The 18,284-nt window shown below is 45.0% G+C and overlaps 1 protein-coding gene across 6 annotated transcripts in view; it reads right to left on the bottom strand.

Moving 5' to 3' along the window:
- Positions 1–698: 698 nt before the first annotated feature.
- Nr6a1 (nuclear receptor subfamily 6 group A member 1) overlaps positions 699–18,284 on the bottom strand; it is a 203,091-nt gene continuing 185,505 nt past the window's right edge. For 3 of the 6 annotated variants that reach the window (XM_047524191.1, XM_047524193.1, XM_047524195.1), the window contains 5 exons: positions 17,611–17,838; positions 15,933–16,187; positions 8,860–8,981; positions 7,220–7,372; positions 699–5,881 (listed from right to left, as the gene is read on the bottom strand). In XM_047524191.1, the coding sequence (XP_047380147.1) occupies positions 5,793–5,881; positions 7,220–7,372; positions 8,860–8,981; positions 15,933–16,187; positions 17,611–17,838 (847 nt within the window). In that variant the 3' untranslated portion in view covers positions 699–5,792. The remainder of the gene's footprint in view (positions 5,882–7,219; positions 7,373–8,859; positions 8,982–15,932; positions 16,188–17,610; positions 17,839–18,284) is intronic. The other 3 variants (XM_047524192.1, XM_047524194.1, XM_047524196.1) reach the window with 2 other exon arrangements.

Below are 18,284 nucleotides of genomic sequence, written 5' to 3'. Positions count from 1 at the left end.
AAAGACTCAGAAGATTCAAATTCCTTTGTGTGGCACTCTAGGCCGCCTGCTTCCCCAGCCTCAGTTCTTGCTAACCCCCACCCCCACTCCTGCTGCGGTAGTCCCTTGCTATACCTGAATACTTCTTGTCTTTCGGATTCATAACTGGGCCTTCGAACATGCTGCTGATCCCTCTACCTGGTCTATCTTCCTTTTTGCCAGGTGACTTGCTTCTGGGGCCACCTTCGACAATACTCACCTGGGAATCCATTCCCGAACCTCCCCAGTAGAATGAGTCACTGCTTCTCTGGGCCCTTTCTACCCCACGTAGGTCCTGAATTGCAATCTTTGCCACAAAACTGTGTGCTTCTCCCACCACACCTGGTTTCTCCAGTTGTGCTATTTTCTGGGTAGGTGGCCTTGGATGAGTCCCTTTGCCTTTCTCAATCCTAGTTTCTTCATTTATAAAATAAGAGTTCGAGGAGGCTCAGACTTGTGCAAAGTCGTAAGGCAGTGCCTGGCACACAGAGCAGGCACATCAGTCTGTGCTGGTTCACTGGTTCAAGTCATCCCGAAAGCATCCTCTGCCAGGCCCTCGGCAGTAGGAATTGGGGTGGATGTCAGCAGAAGCAGGAGCACCAGGTCTGAAGGCCTGAGTCCCCACCTCAGGACACCCACCATCCCTCCCCAGAGCCCCAAACAAGCTTCACAGACAGATGCCATGTGCAGAAGGATTCACATTTATTGGTTCAAATACATTACCTAACACTTGCTAAACATGCATTTCACACTAATTGGTCACATTTCCACAGGTAGTCAATTCACAGAACAGGGCCCATCCCTTGCCAGCAGGCAAGTGTGGGAGGTAGCAGAGGGCCTGAACAGCCTGCAGAGCCCGCCAACTATCATTTGGTCATGCAGGGTTGATGGAGCCAGGCTGGCAGGCAGCCCTTGGCCCGCCCTTTGGGAGCAAGGGCTCAGAGACATCCCATTTACTCGATTCCTACACAGGACCTTGGGTGGAGGGGAATCCAGGGTGCCTTGGGGTAGGCTCATGATGCAGGTGCCATCAGAGCCCCTGAAGGTGGTGTTTGTGGGAGGTGAAGCTCCCTATGCCTTGGAGCCTAAGAAAGAGATGGAGGCCTCTTCAAGGGGTGGCTTGCCCCTAGCTGGGCAGGTGGGAAGGACTCCCCAGACAGCCCAGACATTACAATGCAGCCACAAGCCCCTATCACAGGCCCGGGATGGCAACACAGACAAAAACACCAATACCCCAGGGCAGGCGGGGTTTCTTTCCCCGATAGAAACATGTAAACAGTGACAGTATTCTTTTCCCACAGGATTCCTCTGAGAGGAATCGACCAGGATGTCACAGAGGTAGTTTTTTTTTCTTTTTTTTTTCCATGGAAATTTGAGTCAACAACATTATCATCTATTACAAGACATTTCAGCAAAGAAAACAACAGTCATCAAAGGACAAAGAGGATCCTTTGGTCGGCAAGGGCTGGCTCCAGGATTTGGAGGACTAGTGTCCACTAGGATCATGACATTTTTCTTAGGCTTGGAGCAGGCTCTGACTTTCCTCCTAGTTTCCCCTCAAGCCTACAGCTGACTCCTGAGCAAGCTGTGGCCCCACTTAGGGCTGCAGGCCCAGAAAAGGGAGGCCTGGACAAAGGGGCTAGGCTTCTTATTTGCTGGTAGAGGCAGGACCACTGTGGCTCATGTTGCAGGACAATCAGAAATCTTCAAGTCTCAAGGTAGGCCAGGTTTGGCCAAAGAGGAAGCCCCAGCTTGCTCCCATTCAGCAGGCTCTCTGGGGGCTCCTGCCTCTGAGGAAACAGTCCAGGCCTGGATCCCAAGCCCAGAAAAGATGTGCTTGTGGCATCTAAGACAGGGGTTTTCTGGGGACCCTGTAATTAAATACACATCCCTGAGCTGTGGCCCTAGAAACCCTTGCCTCAAGGCTCACCAGTCTCCAGCACCTGGTGGGATGATTGCCGTTTCTCATCCTGAGACACAGATAAAACATCATTTCATGGACACTGGACATAGATGCTTCCAGCTGAGGAAAAAGGGAGGACGATCAACTGTCAAGGCAGAGGGGAATGTGGGGGTACCCTTGTGGATCCAGGTGGGGGAGTAAGAGTAGTGGCTTTTTAAAAAATTTATTTAATTCAGGCTTTTTTAATTTTAAAAGAATTAATAAAGAAAAAAATCAAAGTTTAAAAAAGGGATGATATGAAAGACTGGATTTCTTAAAACAATTGCAAAGATTTAAAAAAATAACAAGGATAAAACTCATAGACAAGGGACCCAAAGCTAAAGACTTGGAACACTGCTCAACTTCCTGCTGGGAGGCCAGGGTCCCTTTACTCTGGCCAACCTTGGTCATGGCTTAGATGTTTCCCATACCAGGTTGTCTGTCTCCATCTCTCCCATTCCCTAGGAAATCAAGAATAAACAAATACGGAGAATGGGTAGCAGAGCAAGGCAGCCAACTCAGAGAGGCCAGCGTTTTAAGGATCTGGTGACGCTGGTCATGGCAGGCACTCACTTCCCTGAGAAGTGCAGGGAGGTCAGCAACAGGCTGGTGTGGAACGGATGACTTCTGGTGATGCCATGGAGATCCCTAAGTTCCCCCCTATCCCTGCTAAGGTTCTGGGTATCAGGATAGGGAGGTTCCTGCCTGCTTCTTTCTATCCCTGGAGGCCTGCCCACCTCACTTGTGGGCTGTGCACAGGGTGGGGTGCCCTCTAAGTCAAGTGGAGTGCTTTTAGACAGATATGCGGGAATGGTCCAGATTAAGGGAAAGACCACCAAACTTTGCAAGGACTCCAGAAGTCTGCAAAGGGAGCCAGAGAGCATGAATTACAGATGAAGCTCCAAGATTTCAAACTTTTGTTTTAGGTCAAGAAAATGTTCAAAAGGAAAAAAAGGGAAAAGCTTGTCTGTTTCCATATAGTGCAAGGGGGTGGGATTCTCCTTTTCCACATGGCTTTCTGGGTCAAACTTTTATGGTGGGAAAATTCTCACTCAAAGTGAGTGCCCTTTTTTTGGTGGCTGGAATCAGAGAGAGAGGACAGAAGACAGAGGAATTAGAGACAGCATGTACAACTTTTTTCTTCTTCCACTAGCAAAAAGGCTGCCTGTTAACCAAACATTATGGGAAGAAAGGCAAAAAACAAACACACCAAGCCTCCCCCTCCAACCTTTCTCTGTGTCCTTCAAACCAAATTCACAAATACATCTAGTGGCTGACCTAATGTCTCCACAGCTAGCTACACTCCTACCTTCTCCTCATAATACCTGAGTTTGCAATGCAACACATTCACTTTACCCTGTTTAGAAGAAGCCCACGTCATAAAAGGACTGGGTGCAGAAGACATTAAAGGCGGGCCACAGGTCAGGCTCCTGCTCGGAACACACAGCCACTTGGCTCAGAGATTCTGCAGGGCTCTCGGCAATGAATGGGCTCTTTGTTCTGTGGAATCTGCTGCAAACATTTGTAAAAATGGATTTATACAATGGCAACTTGCAGAACCTTTCCCCCACTCCACAAATTAACAACTTGCTCTGTTTAATACTACATTATTGGAGAGACATGTTCTTGCCTCATCAAAGAGCAATTTCCTTTGACACCCGACAGAATAGGTAAAATGCTTAATTTGAACAGCAATTTTAAAAAATAGTAATTTGACAGATAGAGGTCTAAGCAATGAAAGATGCTGCACACAGGAGCTTTCTTAAAGACGGGATCTCTGATATGTGTCTCCTCCTCTATCTTGAGGAAGGCAGCCCAGAATCTGACCTGTAGCCAAAGAATGTGGTCTAAATGGTTAAATAAAGAATTCAAGGAAACAAGAAAAATATTGTGAACTTACAAATAAACAGAAACAAACACACAACACACACAAATCTTCCCATTGGCCTATGAAAAATGTGCTAGTTGAAGCTTTTCCTGAGGAACATGTCTCTTCCTTCTTTCTTTCTTTCTCAGAGCAGTTAGGGAAATAGTACTCAGGAGTAATGCTCTGAGTTTTAGATCCATCAAGGGATAAAATCATCACTCTGTTGGTACCCGTAACATTTCACCACAAAGTAAATATTACAATCAGACCCAGACAACCCAGTATGCACAAGACATCGCAGCCCCCGGGCAGGTTTACTAGGCTGAGTTGGGGAAGAGCAACAGCCTTTGACCAAACAGAAGGCAAAGGAGGTTCTATGAACTCCTCAAGCCCACCCAAACAAGGATGTACCCAAGGTGGCTGAGTCATCTGTGTGGGGCACTGGCTATGGAAGGTGCCTGGGTGTGTGGGCAGAAGCAGCTGCTGTATTAAGGCAGAAAAGGGAAAAGCCCCTGAAGGAGCTCTAAGACAGATCTGGCGCAGCCCTGGCCAAAGTTGAGAGAGGCAAGAAAAATTCCCTGGAACTAGGTGGGGCAGGTAGCAAAAGAACAAGGGGTCTAGGCCATATCTGCTGAGGTAGCAGCCAGACCCTTGGAAACATGAGGTAGTTTAAGGCTCCACCTTCCCTTCCAGGTGCTTTTGGCTCCAGCCCTCCAGGCCTTGGTCAGCTGGGTCACATAAGGGATAACCAGGGCTACTCCAGGCTTTTTGTTCTGGGGCCCTGGGAAAACTTGGCCTCATTTAAGAGAGATTAGGAGAACTTGGAATAGAACTTAGGAGCAAAATTTCTGATCAGCAGATGGGTAAATGGTCTTTTCCACTGTTTAAAAAGGAGACTACTTTTATGATTCAGACCTGAGGGTGGGGAGAGGAACAGAGGATTTCAAAGAAGGAGTATTTATTCTTTCAGCAGTCTGGCCTTTGTCCCACTGCCCTTTGAAGAAAAGAAGTAAAAGAAGAATAAATGAGTAGTGGACATCAGTATTGAAAACATGCCATTCTGCCCAGTCAGCTTTTCAAAGGGCTGATAGGAAGTTGAATTTACAAGGGAGAGGGAAGGAGTCTGAGAAAGGCAGGCCTTAGTAGATCCACATTCGGAAACTAGGTAGCTGTGAGCCCCAAGGGAGCTGGTAGGCAAGTCCTATGGACTGACTTATTGCTGGGACTTTGCCTGGATGAAAAGCTGACAGTGGCAGAAACGGAGAGAGATGGGAGGGAGCAGCAGGGTGGGAGGACAGGCAACCTTCTGTCCTTAGTATTTCCTGGGTGGGAGGACACCTGCTTTAGATTTGGTCACTGTGCCTACTCTCAACTTTCATACTTTTCAAAGAAATGAGATGGTTTAATCCTTGTCTCCTGCGTCTCGCCCACCTCACTGCATACTTCTCCCAGCACCACTTCACCCCTTTGGTGTACTCTTTTACCTGACAAGTCTGTGGCTAGAAAAAGGCATTTTGATCTCTGACAGACCAATGTGTAAGTCTGTGAGAAAATGTGGAAAAAGTAGGGATGGTCACACCCCCATTTCCATTGAGGTAGTCATCTTCATCAACATCATGAACATAGTCATCTCAGCCACCCTGCCCTCTCCCTCAAAATACAAAAGAACTATCTCTATACAAGGACAACACTGTAACATTAAACATCTTCACATTCTGTAAACTGCAAGGAAATGCATCTGCTGCATTCACACAAAAGCATGTGCATCATGTTGAAGGCCATACATTCAACTCTGTCGTGAAATAAATATATAGAAAAATGCGGTTAAAAATAACAGACAAACAAACAAAAACTCTTCCTGCAATGGAGGCAACAGCTGCACAGCCTCCATCTTGGTCTCTCTGGCTCTTTCTTCTGGAGCCTGTCCTGCCTATCCAAGGCGCTGTGGCTGGTGCAGGGAATAGCTCATTCCTTGACCACGCTTGTCTTGCAGGAGTGCAGCACCACCTTAAAGAGGAGGGGCAGCTGTTCCAGGGGTACATTCACCATCTTTCCTGGGGAAAGGTAGGAGAAGAAGAGTTAGCAATGGTTACTAGTGGAAGGGGTGCCTGCTTCCTCTTGGGCTGCTGAAGGGGGAGTATCACCTTGGTGAGTGATGGGTGAGGGAAATGCCAGGAGTATGGCAAAGGTCAGACGTGGAGAACTACCCTATTAAGGACTCATTTTGGTACCCTCAGAAGATTTGTAATCATTCTGTCCAGGGAATGCTTACTTCCTCTGCTAGGTGTTGAATGCATTATCTCATTAATTTCACCATATTTCTATGTGATAAACACTTTATATCCTCATTTTATACATGAGAAATCTGAAATGAAATGTGGTCCTACCTAGTCCTCTTATAGCTAAAGTACCAAGGTAGACTTATATCCTGTTTTCTTTTTTCCCTAGTAGAATCTAGCCTTTACAAAATAATGTTTTTCAGAATAGTACAATAGGTTAATAAAAGTACAAAGGAAAAAGTGGAGGGATCACAGGGGTAAGGAAACTTGAGAAATTTGGGGTTAAAACAGTTTTACAGGTTTCTTTACTGAAGGGCTTCCTCCAGACAATAACTCAGATCACCTGTGGAGCATTTAAAGAACACTGATGCCCAGGTTCCACCCCATATCAAGTAAACCAAAAAGTCTGAAGGTGCAACCCAAACACTGACATTTTTTTAAAAGCTTCCCAGCTAAGACAACTATGTCCATTTAAAAAAATGCTGTGTGTCCAGCTCACATCTGCTACATTGCTCTGTGGTCCAAGAGGTAGGAAACAAACAAACAAAAATCCTCCTTTGTCAGACTGAAGTTTTTTCCTTCAAAAATTGTTCTGCTGAATTTTGTAGGAATAATCACAGTCTAGAAACCACATTTCTAAGCTGCTCCTCAGTATATGCTGGACAGCTAGAAAGATGAATCTTTACTAAGTGAAGTAAAGCAACAATAACAAAAAGTCAAGATTATGCATTGAAACAGATCTATTAAATGTCAAGAAGCAAAGAGAGGGTCAAGACCACACACATATCCTGACACACAAAATTCCTTTGTGAACATAGAAGTTTAAAGATACCACTTTAAATGACCCTGGAAAGTTCATGGGTACAAATTTAAATGGTAGTAAGGCCACAGGTACACTGCACTTCATAGGAGCTCAGGAAATGAGAGCTTCTCTTCTCTACAAAGAGGAAAAAAACTTACCATAACGGGATTTTTCTGAGGGAAGGGTAGTATCTCTTTTACACAGTTGGTGATGGGCCTGGAATAAGTATCCAGGAAACACTGCTTGTCTTGTACCCTTCACAAGCTAAGACAAGCAAGGAAGGGTTGGAAGCCCAGGACCTAGAACATTACCTGCAATGTATCGAATCTCAGGTAAGCACATCATGAGATCAGGAAAGCGGTTTGGCTGATGTGTGTATTTATATTCAGTGAAATCCTGGCAAATGTACCAATATCGCTTGTTCAACTGTTCCAGCTGTGAAGCACTGGTCAGACCCCTGATATCTGTGGGAAGAACACAAAAAATAAATAAATAAACAAAAACACACACACAAGATATAGGAGAGGCTTTCTAATATGGAAAAATAACAGCTTATTGAATATATGCATCTTTCAATGAAAAGTTATTAAACACTGATATAGAGAACTAAGTTCTGGAAAAGGGAAGAGAAATAAGAGAAGTAAAAAATAACATAAAAAAGAGTCACCAGATTGAACCTTTTGAGGGCTAGGCTGTATCTTTCTCAACTTCATACCTAGCTCCCAGCACAGGGTGTGCCACAAAACAGGTACCATGAATGACTAACCTACTTTTCAAATTTATCCTTCACGATATCTCTGAATTTTCTCATTTTTGGAGCCAATCTTGGAGATACCTATGTGTTTGTGTATGTTACACACACACATACACACACACACGCGAGATCTCTAATGTCTCTCAGTTCTTACTATTCTACCTGGGCTATTGTCTGTCCATCCTTTCTTTCTATCTAATCTATCTACACACATACAAACCTTTTTTATATACAGAATATAAATAAAAATATTCTACCAGCTCAAATTTCTCCTCCAAGAAATTGCTACTGATCTCCCTCCCTCCCCCATAGGATGCATAATTAATGTGTCAAGTGCCAGCAGAGAGTGTATGCTTCCAGAGGGACCTGGGGTCTAATGTTTGTCAATGTCTTTCATGCTCAGCACAAGGCCTAGGGGAGGCATGCAGAACATCAGAAATACATGAATGGGGAAGAAGCAGCGGAAGGAGGTCTGGCCGGCAAGAGTGGGAAACTGGACAATAAGGAAGGAATCAAGAGTCTCTGAGCTGGCAAACAGCACAAGAAGAGAGTACTTTCAAAGCCACAGGCAGCAAAATCACCCAGTTCCACTCTGGGAGCACAGCACTCACGTTACTTTGGATAAAAGAATACAAATTCTCCTTTATATGCTGGTTACCAGCAGCTACCAAGTGCCACTTTGCAGGTAATGCTCCATGTAAATCACATCCAATACTCTTCTAATAAAAACCATACTTGATACGCATGTGCTGAGTTTTTGTGCATCACCACTCTTCCCTGAAGGGGTATCAGAACCACTGCCAGCCTGTCACAGAGGCCTTATCTCCAATAGTTCCATCAGTCACTCTGCTCTTCTTTAGTTGCTGGTAAACTAGCACATATTTTAAATGACGCATGTACTGTCCTTGGTGTCTGTGTTTAAATGCATTAAAACTGACTAAACAAAGTGAATCCTCTCTCTTCCTCTATGAGTTATAGAGACTGTGGCATTTAGATTTTAAGAAAAATACAAAGCATTCCCCCCTGCACAGTAAAGGGGCAGGATGATGACAAGGGGATGTACAGGTCTTTCAAGATTGGTAGCCACATGGTATAAGAGATTCTGTGACAGTCCTGAAGGAAGGGGAAGGATGAAACAGAGGTCAAATGCTCACAGGTGGGGGGAAAAATCCCACTGCCCTGCTCCTAGCTACTTACCTTGGTTTAGAAAGTTAATTGCTTTCATGCACGCATATTCCTCATTGCTGACCTTTAGCTGATGGAACTTGTGATACAGGTAGATGAGCCGCTCGATCACTTCCATTCCTTCATCACTAAATCTGGGGAACAGACAAAGACACGGGCTCTGATACCAGTGGAGGCCAGAAAGGGCAGACAGAGGGCTCCTACAGCTTGCTGCTTAAGGTAGCTACAATAGGAAAGAGGCTGAGCTTGGAGAAATGGAATCCACAGGTCTCTCATGCCAGCCAGCTATTCCCAAGATCAAGGAAAGTCAATCAAATCTAGGTTCGAATCCAGCTCCATCACACACACCTGGGACAGTCATTTGACACCCCCTAAGCTTCGAGGTCCTCCTCTGCAAAATAATAATGCTTGCTGGCTTCGGCTACCAAGGGCTGAAGAAGGTTTAGGATGTAATGTGGAGAAACAGGACAATACTGAGATACTGCTTTTGTTGAGATGCAGCCTTCAATACCAATGGCAACTGCCATGACTCTATGTGAGCCTCTACCATAATGCTGAAAAAACTGCCAACTGTATTTGCTTAGGTTCACTGTTTCAAGTAGGGCTGAGGTTAATTACAATGAAAAATTTTGTTGGCATCCCTGACTTCAGTCAGGGTGGGAAGGAAACCTGTGAGTCTTCATGCCATTCTAATCTCTGTGCTGGGCACTTTATATGCATTTTATCATTTAATTCTTTCAACTTCATGAGCTAGGTGAGATAATCATTACTGTTGTGCAGATAAGAAACTGAAGTTGAGATAAGGGAAGTGACTGGTCCACCAGTGCACAGCTAGTAGGTGGCAGAATTAGAACTTGGAACCTAGGCTGATCCAAGACTGAGGCCTTGGTTTTTCCAACAGTATATCCTAGCAGAGGGGGCTCAAAGCTGGACACACTACTTTCTTTGGGTTATAAATGAGTTCATGGGGGAAAGATCACGTTTAAGGCAAAGGAGGCCCAAGCTAGGTCAGCCCAGGGGCTAATCTTCTGGATATGCTTCATACCAGAGAGGGAGATACCAATAAACCAAGGAGGTAAGTGCTTACTGGGAAAGCAGAAGTTTATAAAAACTGGGGTCAGGACTGGTCTGAATCTAGGAGTGGCTGGACAGTGGGCCAAGGAGAGTTCCACACAAGCCTTAAAGAGAAGATGCTCAATCTCATGGCTGCTTCTTGATTCAGATCTGGGCACTGGAGCCTATCTTGTATCCCTGAATGTTCTGGACACTTGGTAATACACTCTTGGTCCCTGGAATCTCCTGCTTTCTGTGTTAATTTTGAAGGCTCTGGCTTCCTGGACAAGTAGCATATTTTCTCTTTCCTGACACTGATAGGGGCCATAGGCACCTACACTTCTCAAGCACCAGGGGGAGCCATAGCAAAAGGTGGCTGCAATCAGGAGCTTTGACCCCTCTGCCTCCATGGCATGGCTCCCAGTCAGTCTAAGCTGGCCTTTCTCTCAGTTTGCTGATTTGAGATATCATGGCTAACACAATTTCTCTCTCATCTGGCCTAGTGGCTTCTACAGTTTTACTGATACTCTCCCAGGCAGACTGACAGACAAATGCGTATCGAGTAACCACTAAAAGCTTTACCTACAATTCTGCCATGTGTTGAGTGCTACCTACCAGGCACTTAACTGCACATACATTATCTCATTGGCTACTCCTAATAACTCAAAAAATGTATATTAATCATAATCCCGTTTGTTTAGAAAGGTCCTTTACTACTCCCCTGTTATGAATAAAGGCCTTTTCAGATGCATTCTCACATGCTAACCCGTGAGATAAATAATATTATTTCTGTTAGGGATGAGGAAGCAGAAAAAGAGGTGACTTCCCCAAAGTTACAGAGAAGTGCATGCTGGGGGAGCCCAAGTTCAAACCTGGGCCTTCTAATTCCCATTCTATAGGCTGGCCCATTGATTCACTGCTCACCCCCAACTCTGTCAGGTTTTTAACTGCCAAACCAGAAAAGGCCTCCACATGCTATCACAGGGGACCTCAGGAACTCTGTTCCCATAGGAACTCAGCCCAGGGTCTAGTCCTGGGTGAGCATAGGGTGCCTCCATGATGTTGAGAAGGCAGTGTGCCTGGGAGTGAAGTCCACTCTTCATGAAACTTCTTTTTTTTGGCTACTTATGCTCTGGAGAGGGAAGGGGGTGGGGGCTTACTTCCCTCTAGTATCTGTGTGGAAGGGTGGGTGGAGATTAGATGAGGTGGGGTAAGGAGAGAAGCAGTGTCAGCATCTGTCTGGTGGCTGAGCAGTGTAGCAAGCAAAGATAATGCTCTGTCCCTTAATCAGCTACCTCTTGCCCCAAGTGCTCATTCTGGCACTGCAGAATCTGCAGGTGTGTGGCTATTAGCCAGAAGCCTAGCCAGCAGTGCCAAACCTATTCCTGGCTCGATTTTGACTTGGGGACACAAAAGAGCTCTAAGTGCTTGATCTGTGCATAAGCAGCAGACCTGTCCTTTCTCTTGGGGACAGCACATCCCTCTTTTCAAAATTTCCTACAACAGGCAACCATCATGGACCCCTGGCAGAGATGGGGGGCTGGCTGCCAGCCCTACAGCCCCCACTCAGTCTCCACAGCTCGACTGCAAAGCTTTCCTCTACACCCACATCCCACCCCTAGATAAACAAAGTTGTTCTCTGTTCCACAGGCCTGCTTCCTCCTGCAGCCATGCCTCCTCCACATCTGCCCACTCCACAGTTCTAACGCCCCTGTATTCTCTGTCTACAAATTATCAGCATTCAAAGCCATAAAGCTGGACAAACACACCCATTCTTCTTCTAGGTTCCTATCACACAAGCATGCTAGGACAAGGAAAACACTCCTGCCAGGATCCCCCAAATCACTGGACCATTCAGTCAGCAATTGCAGCTGACACTGTGTAAGTTATATCCCATTAAGGGGCTGAGAAGCCCAGTTGTCTCTTTTCCATTCATCTAAATGCAACTTTTCCCAGGAGCAGTCATCAGTCAAGCTTCAAGGAATTGCTGTTTTGGCACCACATACAGACTCCAAGATGAAAAGTCAGATTGTAGTGCCAGGACAAAGTCCAGAAAATCAAACCTTTTGAGAAGGCTCTGGAAAAATGAAAATTTGTATAGTGTAATGGTAAAGAGTCTGGGTTTTGGAGCACAACACACCTAGACGACCTAACTTCATCTCTAGTTTTGCAGGAGTGAATTTTCACCTCTCTGAATCTCATGCTCCTCATCTCTACAAAAGAGGCAGTAACCACTAATTTTGTGAGCACTCAACAAATAACTCATCAAAAGCACTTGAGATGGAATTTGGTGCAATAACAAACTCTGTAATTGTTAGCTATTATTAATGGTATTAGTATCATCATCAAAAAGAAAAGATTGTGTTTCCTGAGCCTTAGAGGGTCCAGCCTGGGAAGCTGACAGGCAACTTTCCAGAGACCTGGCCAAAATGGAGCTAGTGCTTAAGAGATAGAAGTGCCCATTAAAGTCCATCTAGCTCAAGGCATCGTCTCCTAGCAGTGAAGGAGTGTTGATTAGGGCCAGGAGCAGTCACTGGCTGGTGCTACAATCTGCTTTAAATCAAATTCATCCAGCTCACTGTCTGATAACAGTCTGATTAAGGAATATGGGCACCATAAATTTGATTGGATATTTGAGAAGAGAAAGGAGGTGGTCATGCATCATCTGGGAATAGCTTTTCCTGACAGTAGGTACTCACAGTCAAAAGTTGTGAAGAAGCAAAGGCCATCCGGGGGAGTAGGAGTAACACAGGCACAGGCGAAACAGGAAAGAGCTATGGCCAATTAGACTCTACATCCTGGGCTTCTAGCAGAGAGGGGATGCTTTACAGTGATTAGCCTGACTCCAGAAGCTCTTATGCTTCCATATCCTATGACCTGGTCCAACATGCACCTTAGATTTACAGACACTCAAACCAAATCAGAGCGTTTCAGCTCCCATCCTGCTCTTCTCGGGCTCCTTTATCTTGGGCCCACATATTCAAAAACCCAGAAGGCATCCCCAATTTTTTCCACTCGCAGAAGCCTCACTGATTTTTTACCTCCTTGACATCTCTTAGTTTTGTGCTGCCCTCTCTAATCCCACATCACTGCTGCCTTGTCCAGGCCTTGTTTTCTTTCTTTCTTTTTTTTGGGATTGGACCCAGGGACATTCTAACCCTGAGCTACATCCCCAGTCCTTTTTATTTTTTGAGACAGGCCCTTACTAAGTTGCTAAGGTTGGCCTTCAATTTGCTCCTGCCTCAGTCTCCCAAGTCACTGTAATTACAGTCATATGCCACCATGTGTGGACGGCCTTGTTTTCTTTTACCTGGTTATGGAACAGCCTCCTACTCAACTACCATGCTCTCACTTTGTCCAATCCACCCTAAGCTTTATGGCCATAGGAATCTTCCTAACATGCAACCTACGTGATTCCCCCATGTAAAAACACATTCAAATTCAAATTCTTTCGACTGACATTCAAGCACCTTCCTGAATTGTCTTGTCTATACTTTTCTCTCCAGTTACTGCTCCTTTCATTCTTCTGTCTCTCACATACATTCTCTTTATGTCTTATATCCACAGGACTGCTTTTGGGTCCCTGTATAACTTCTAGAACTTTGTGTTATTTTCCTGTCTTCCTCCTCTTCTTTACAACATACTTAGAAATATTTCACTTTAAGGTGTCATTCAAATGTCTATTATCATTATTACTGTTTGTGGTGCTGGGGCTAGAACCCAGGGCCTCATACATGCTAAGCAAGCACTCTGAGCAACACCCCAACCTTCCAATGTCTATTCCTCTGGTGATCCTTCCCTGGTTCTGCAAGTAGCCCTCACTCGCATTGTGTTTGTACAGCCCTTCATAATCCCCTCAGTCTCTACCAGTATGATCCTGCATTGGAGACTGTTTCTATGTGCCTCCCAAACCTCTAAACCAAGAATATGGTTTCTCAGAGTCAAAAACCTTGTCTGTGACCCCAGCATCCCTTCCGGAACACACATATACATGCTCAGTAAATGGCCATGGATCAGAATGTGTTGAAGTTATGGGTTCCATAGTAGAGTAAGAAGTCTCACAACATATCCATTTCTTATCCTCAGAGCTCACTTGAAAGCTCAGCAGCAACATGTGTTCTAGAATTAGCACTGTTTAACAGAACTTTCTGTGATGTTGGAAATGGCCTATATTTGCACTATCCAGTATACAGTAGCCACTAGCCTCATGTGGCTACTGAGTACTTCACAAGTGATTTCAACAGATAAGAAACTGAATTTTTAATTTCAATTAATTTAACTTTAAAAAGCCACTGGAAGATACTGGCTACTACACTGGACAGTGTGCAGCTTTAGATTCTCCTTAGGAAGAAACTTTTCTAGGAGACAAGTTTCCTCGCCAATTCATCTGTCATAGGTGCCTGCCTTAGTCTTAGGACTTGAAGGTTGGCTGCAATGGGATAAAGTCCCTTACAAAGGTCAAAGGCAGAGTCTCCTGTACTGCCTGTGCTCCCTGTCTATCCATAGAGGGTCTGGGAAAACCTGTTACTCTACAGGGAGCTGAGCCCAGAAGCTAATCCCATAGGCAGCCTCAGACTAAACTGGTAGATTTTAGGAAAACAGGGTGGTTGGGCTCCCTGGGCCAGCTCTGTGAACTCTGATAAACCTGAGGCAGGCTGACTGCCACACAGATATCCCCTCTGTCCAGAGTTATGGAGCTGGAGACAGGAATTTGATGGAAACAATGAATTAAGAGGCTCTGGACAAGGGTGTAGGTCATCTGTGAAATTAGAAAGCACTGTTTATGGAATAAAGGGTCAGCTGGGTTCAACGCTCTGTCATTTATAGATCACCCTGAAGTCAGTAAGGATCATTAATAAGGAAATATTAAAAATAAGGGAAGAGAGTCAGGCACCCAGACTCTTCCCTCCCTCAGTTGTGCAAAAGGCCCTGAGACCCTGGAAGGTGTCAGAACTTTGCTCTCTGCTTAAGCCTCAGCCCTGTTTGCATGCTATGACTGGATGGTAGGGGGAGGTGCATCCTAGCCTGGTAAGAGAAGTATGGGGACTGGTACTCCACCCTTTTCAGCTTTCATTCATCTTTTCTTTCTTCTGGGTGCCCTGAGATCCCATGACTTCCATTATTTTAAACTGTCCAGTAAAGGCAATTTATTGAAATGTCTATTTGAATGTGATTTACGCTATATAACGTATTTCATACAAGTAAATTAATAAGCCAAAAAAGTTGTCTCAACAGATCATTTGTCTTGATTTTGAGGTCAGATATGGTCAGCATGTCCCCAGATCTCCTAACGTGAGTGACTAAAGAAGTGCTAGGACAGGCCATAGAAGCAGCAGGGAGGATAGAAGGATGCTGGCTATCTGGGATGAAATTTTGGGCAGAAAATGGCCAAGAAAACAGTTCAAACCCTTAGTCCCATGCTCTTAACATCTCACTGCATCTCACATGACATAAAATAGTCTAAGTTTTACAATAGGCAGCTATAAGCTTAAATCTAGGCTCTGGATTCAAAACCAAAACCCTCAAGGTCCGGGCTCTCTGAACTTCAGTTTTCTCACCTATAAAACAGGCACAATGACACCTATAATGCTACAGGTTGTGGAAATGAAATAACAACATAAAATAGCCCAGTGTCTGGCATACAACAGATACCAAAGTGTCCTCTAGGTTTCTTTTCTGGATTGTAAACTACAGTTCTGAACCCCTCTTGTCTTGCAGGCAGTTTAGATCTTATTTCACTAATTCAGAAATGTAATAAAAATAACAATTTAGCTTTTGCTAAGTTTGACTGTACAACATTTACTCTTACAACCACCTTGTTTGGAGGTATTGTTATTATCCCATTTTATAAACTCAGAATCTGAGGATCAGAGACTCAGCCAACACTACAAAGCTAGTTAGTGGAAGAATAAGGACTCAAACTCAGGTCAGTACAGTTGAAAGCCACCCTTTGGAGGGCCAGGCAACCCTACCTTGCAGGGATGCCGAGGGTTTGGTTGCTTGGGATTCCCTCCCCAGCCAGTAGCCCTCACCTGTGTAGTTCTTCATCAGAGGGTGAGTACTTAGCAGTAACATCAGCCAGTTCTCCAAAGATCTGCTTGCTGTAAACTGTGAGGGACGATAGCAGGATTAACTCCTGCCATGTAGAGCTCAAAAGGCATGTGTAATCCTTGATTGAGAGCTCACAGAAGAAAGGCAGCTTCTTGATCCAGGCAATCTGTCTAAAGAGCAGCTCGTCGGCCAGGCGGCAAAGCAGGGCAAACAGCTCTGCCTGTGTCACAGCATATCTAGGGGCAGGGACAAGAAAATCACTTCCATCAGTCAGAGGGAAAGGACAGGGGCCCAGGAAGAGGATACTCTTAAAGGTACAAAGTGTCCCTGAAAGTTCTTCCTTCCCCTTGACTAGAGACTTCTAGTTTCATTCAACTCAATTTTCTTATACAGGGGCAGGACTGCACCAGAAGCTAGCTCAGCGCCAAAGAAGTGGTTTTGGTGAAAAAAAGTTGCTGAGGGGAAAGGAGCCTTAGAAATCTGTGCAATTAACAGGGAGTATAATTTTTTTGTTCCCAAAATGAAAGGAATAGGATTCATTTAAGCATGAAGAAACAAATAGAACTCTTGCAGGGGGGCAAGAGCGGACTCTGGAGGATGATTTTTCGAGTTGGTATCCTCTACTGTTCTGTGTCTAAGAGAAAATTCCTAGTCACTTTTAGCAATGACAACTTCAATGGGGTGATCTGGTGCTTACCCAAATACAAAAATGAGCCTTGTGGCTGAACTGCCAAAGCCAACAGGAGTTCAGAAGCTTTTCCTGTTCTCACTGCACCCTCTGGTGGTGAGAGTTCAGGAACCAAAGTTGCTCAGCCCTTTCTTTAGGTTTATGGTTTGATGGAAAGAGCAGGGCACTTCTCAACTCTGACCTAGAGGGGGCTTCTGAGGTCATAGACTCAGGGGTCCCAGCTTTCTTTCTCTAAAGTTCCCTTAACATCCTCTTTCTCACACCTCCACATGCAGATATACAAAGGTTTGTATGATCTTCTTGCTGGTGGATAATTGAGTCTCTTCTTCTGAAACTAGAGACTAACTTACGAAAAATCTCAGGATATGTTCGGGGAATACAAACTGGGTAACACTCAAACAGCCTATGCTCTAGGCCCAAAGGTAAGCAATGTACGGGTTTGAAGGCTGAACTAGAACTTATTCAAGTAAAGTTAAATGCAGACTAAGAGGATTTACACCACCAACTTAGGCCCACCCAAGGTGGTCACATGCCTTCATGCTACCCATGGGATGCTGGCAAAGGATGCAGACAGCATCCTACCATATTATCCTACCATAATCAGGTACGGCTTTGAATGCCTTATTAAGGAGCCTACACGTGATGTATGTTTATCCCCAGAATTACAGCTCATAATTTAGGGTACAGAAGCACTCAGTTATGTCCCAGGGCCTGGCTTACCTATCTATGCAGAAACAAAGCTCTTCCATCTCAATTCCACAGGGGCTAAAAAGTAGCCCCAACTTTATGAGAAAAGATGCTTAAGCACTTATTTTGAAGATGAGCACTGGTTTGTCTTCTGATGCTGGAATCATCACTCATTAATCCCTCTGACTCATTCCAAAGCCTGGGGTACACCAGCCATGGATGCAGTGGGTGCAGGGTAGGAACATACTGAGATTGCCAAGTCAAGCAGGGCAGAGCTCACTTACCCATCTTCAATCAACATGGGTGTGCCCAATGGTTCCAGGTCCTCGGCTGACATCAGCTGGTGAATCAGGCTGTATGACTGGGGATCTAGGCTGCGAGCTTGTGGGGGCAGAAGTGGTGAGTGGCCAGAATAGCTAAAGAGGTGTGGTATGTATTGATAATGTGGAGGCACAGACATCCCCATGTACTGATCCCTGAATGTCATGAATCCATTTAGTTCCACAGACCTACTGGAGAGAAAAATTTCATGTCAAGCAAAGCCAAGGCAGGTCCAGTGCCCACTCAAAGGAAAGGAGGCAGCAAGTGGCTTAGATGTTCTTTGGTCATGAGGTCTGTGTCTCACCAAGCCAGGGGACATAATAGTTATGCACATGGTTATGTGCATGTCTCCTATACTAGATTCCCATCTGTGAGACAAGGACTGTGTGGGTACATAAATGTGGGGCTCACCACTGGACACTCAAGTGCCTGGCAGAATAGGTACTGAATAAATACTGGTTGGATGAATTTTGTATAGGTGCCATGTCTGAAGAGTTTTTTAATGGATCTCGTAGACTAGGATGACAAAAGTGGGTGCCTGCATTATTTTACCACTAGGAAAATGAAGGCACAGACTAAGTGCCTTGCCAGGTCACAAAACAAATTCAAGTACCAAGCAAGGAATGTAGCATGTGGC

Source organism: Sciurus carolinensis, chromosome 14, assembly GCF_902686445.1.
Source record: "Sciurus carolinensis chromosome 14, mSciCar1.2, whole genome shotgun sequence".
Taxonomy (NCBI): domain Eukaryota; kingdom Metazoa; phylum Chordata; class Mammalia; order Rodentia; family Sciuridae; genus Sciurus; species Sciurus carolinensis.
This window is presented reverse-complemented; position numbering and strand designations above follow the sequence as displayed.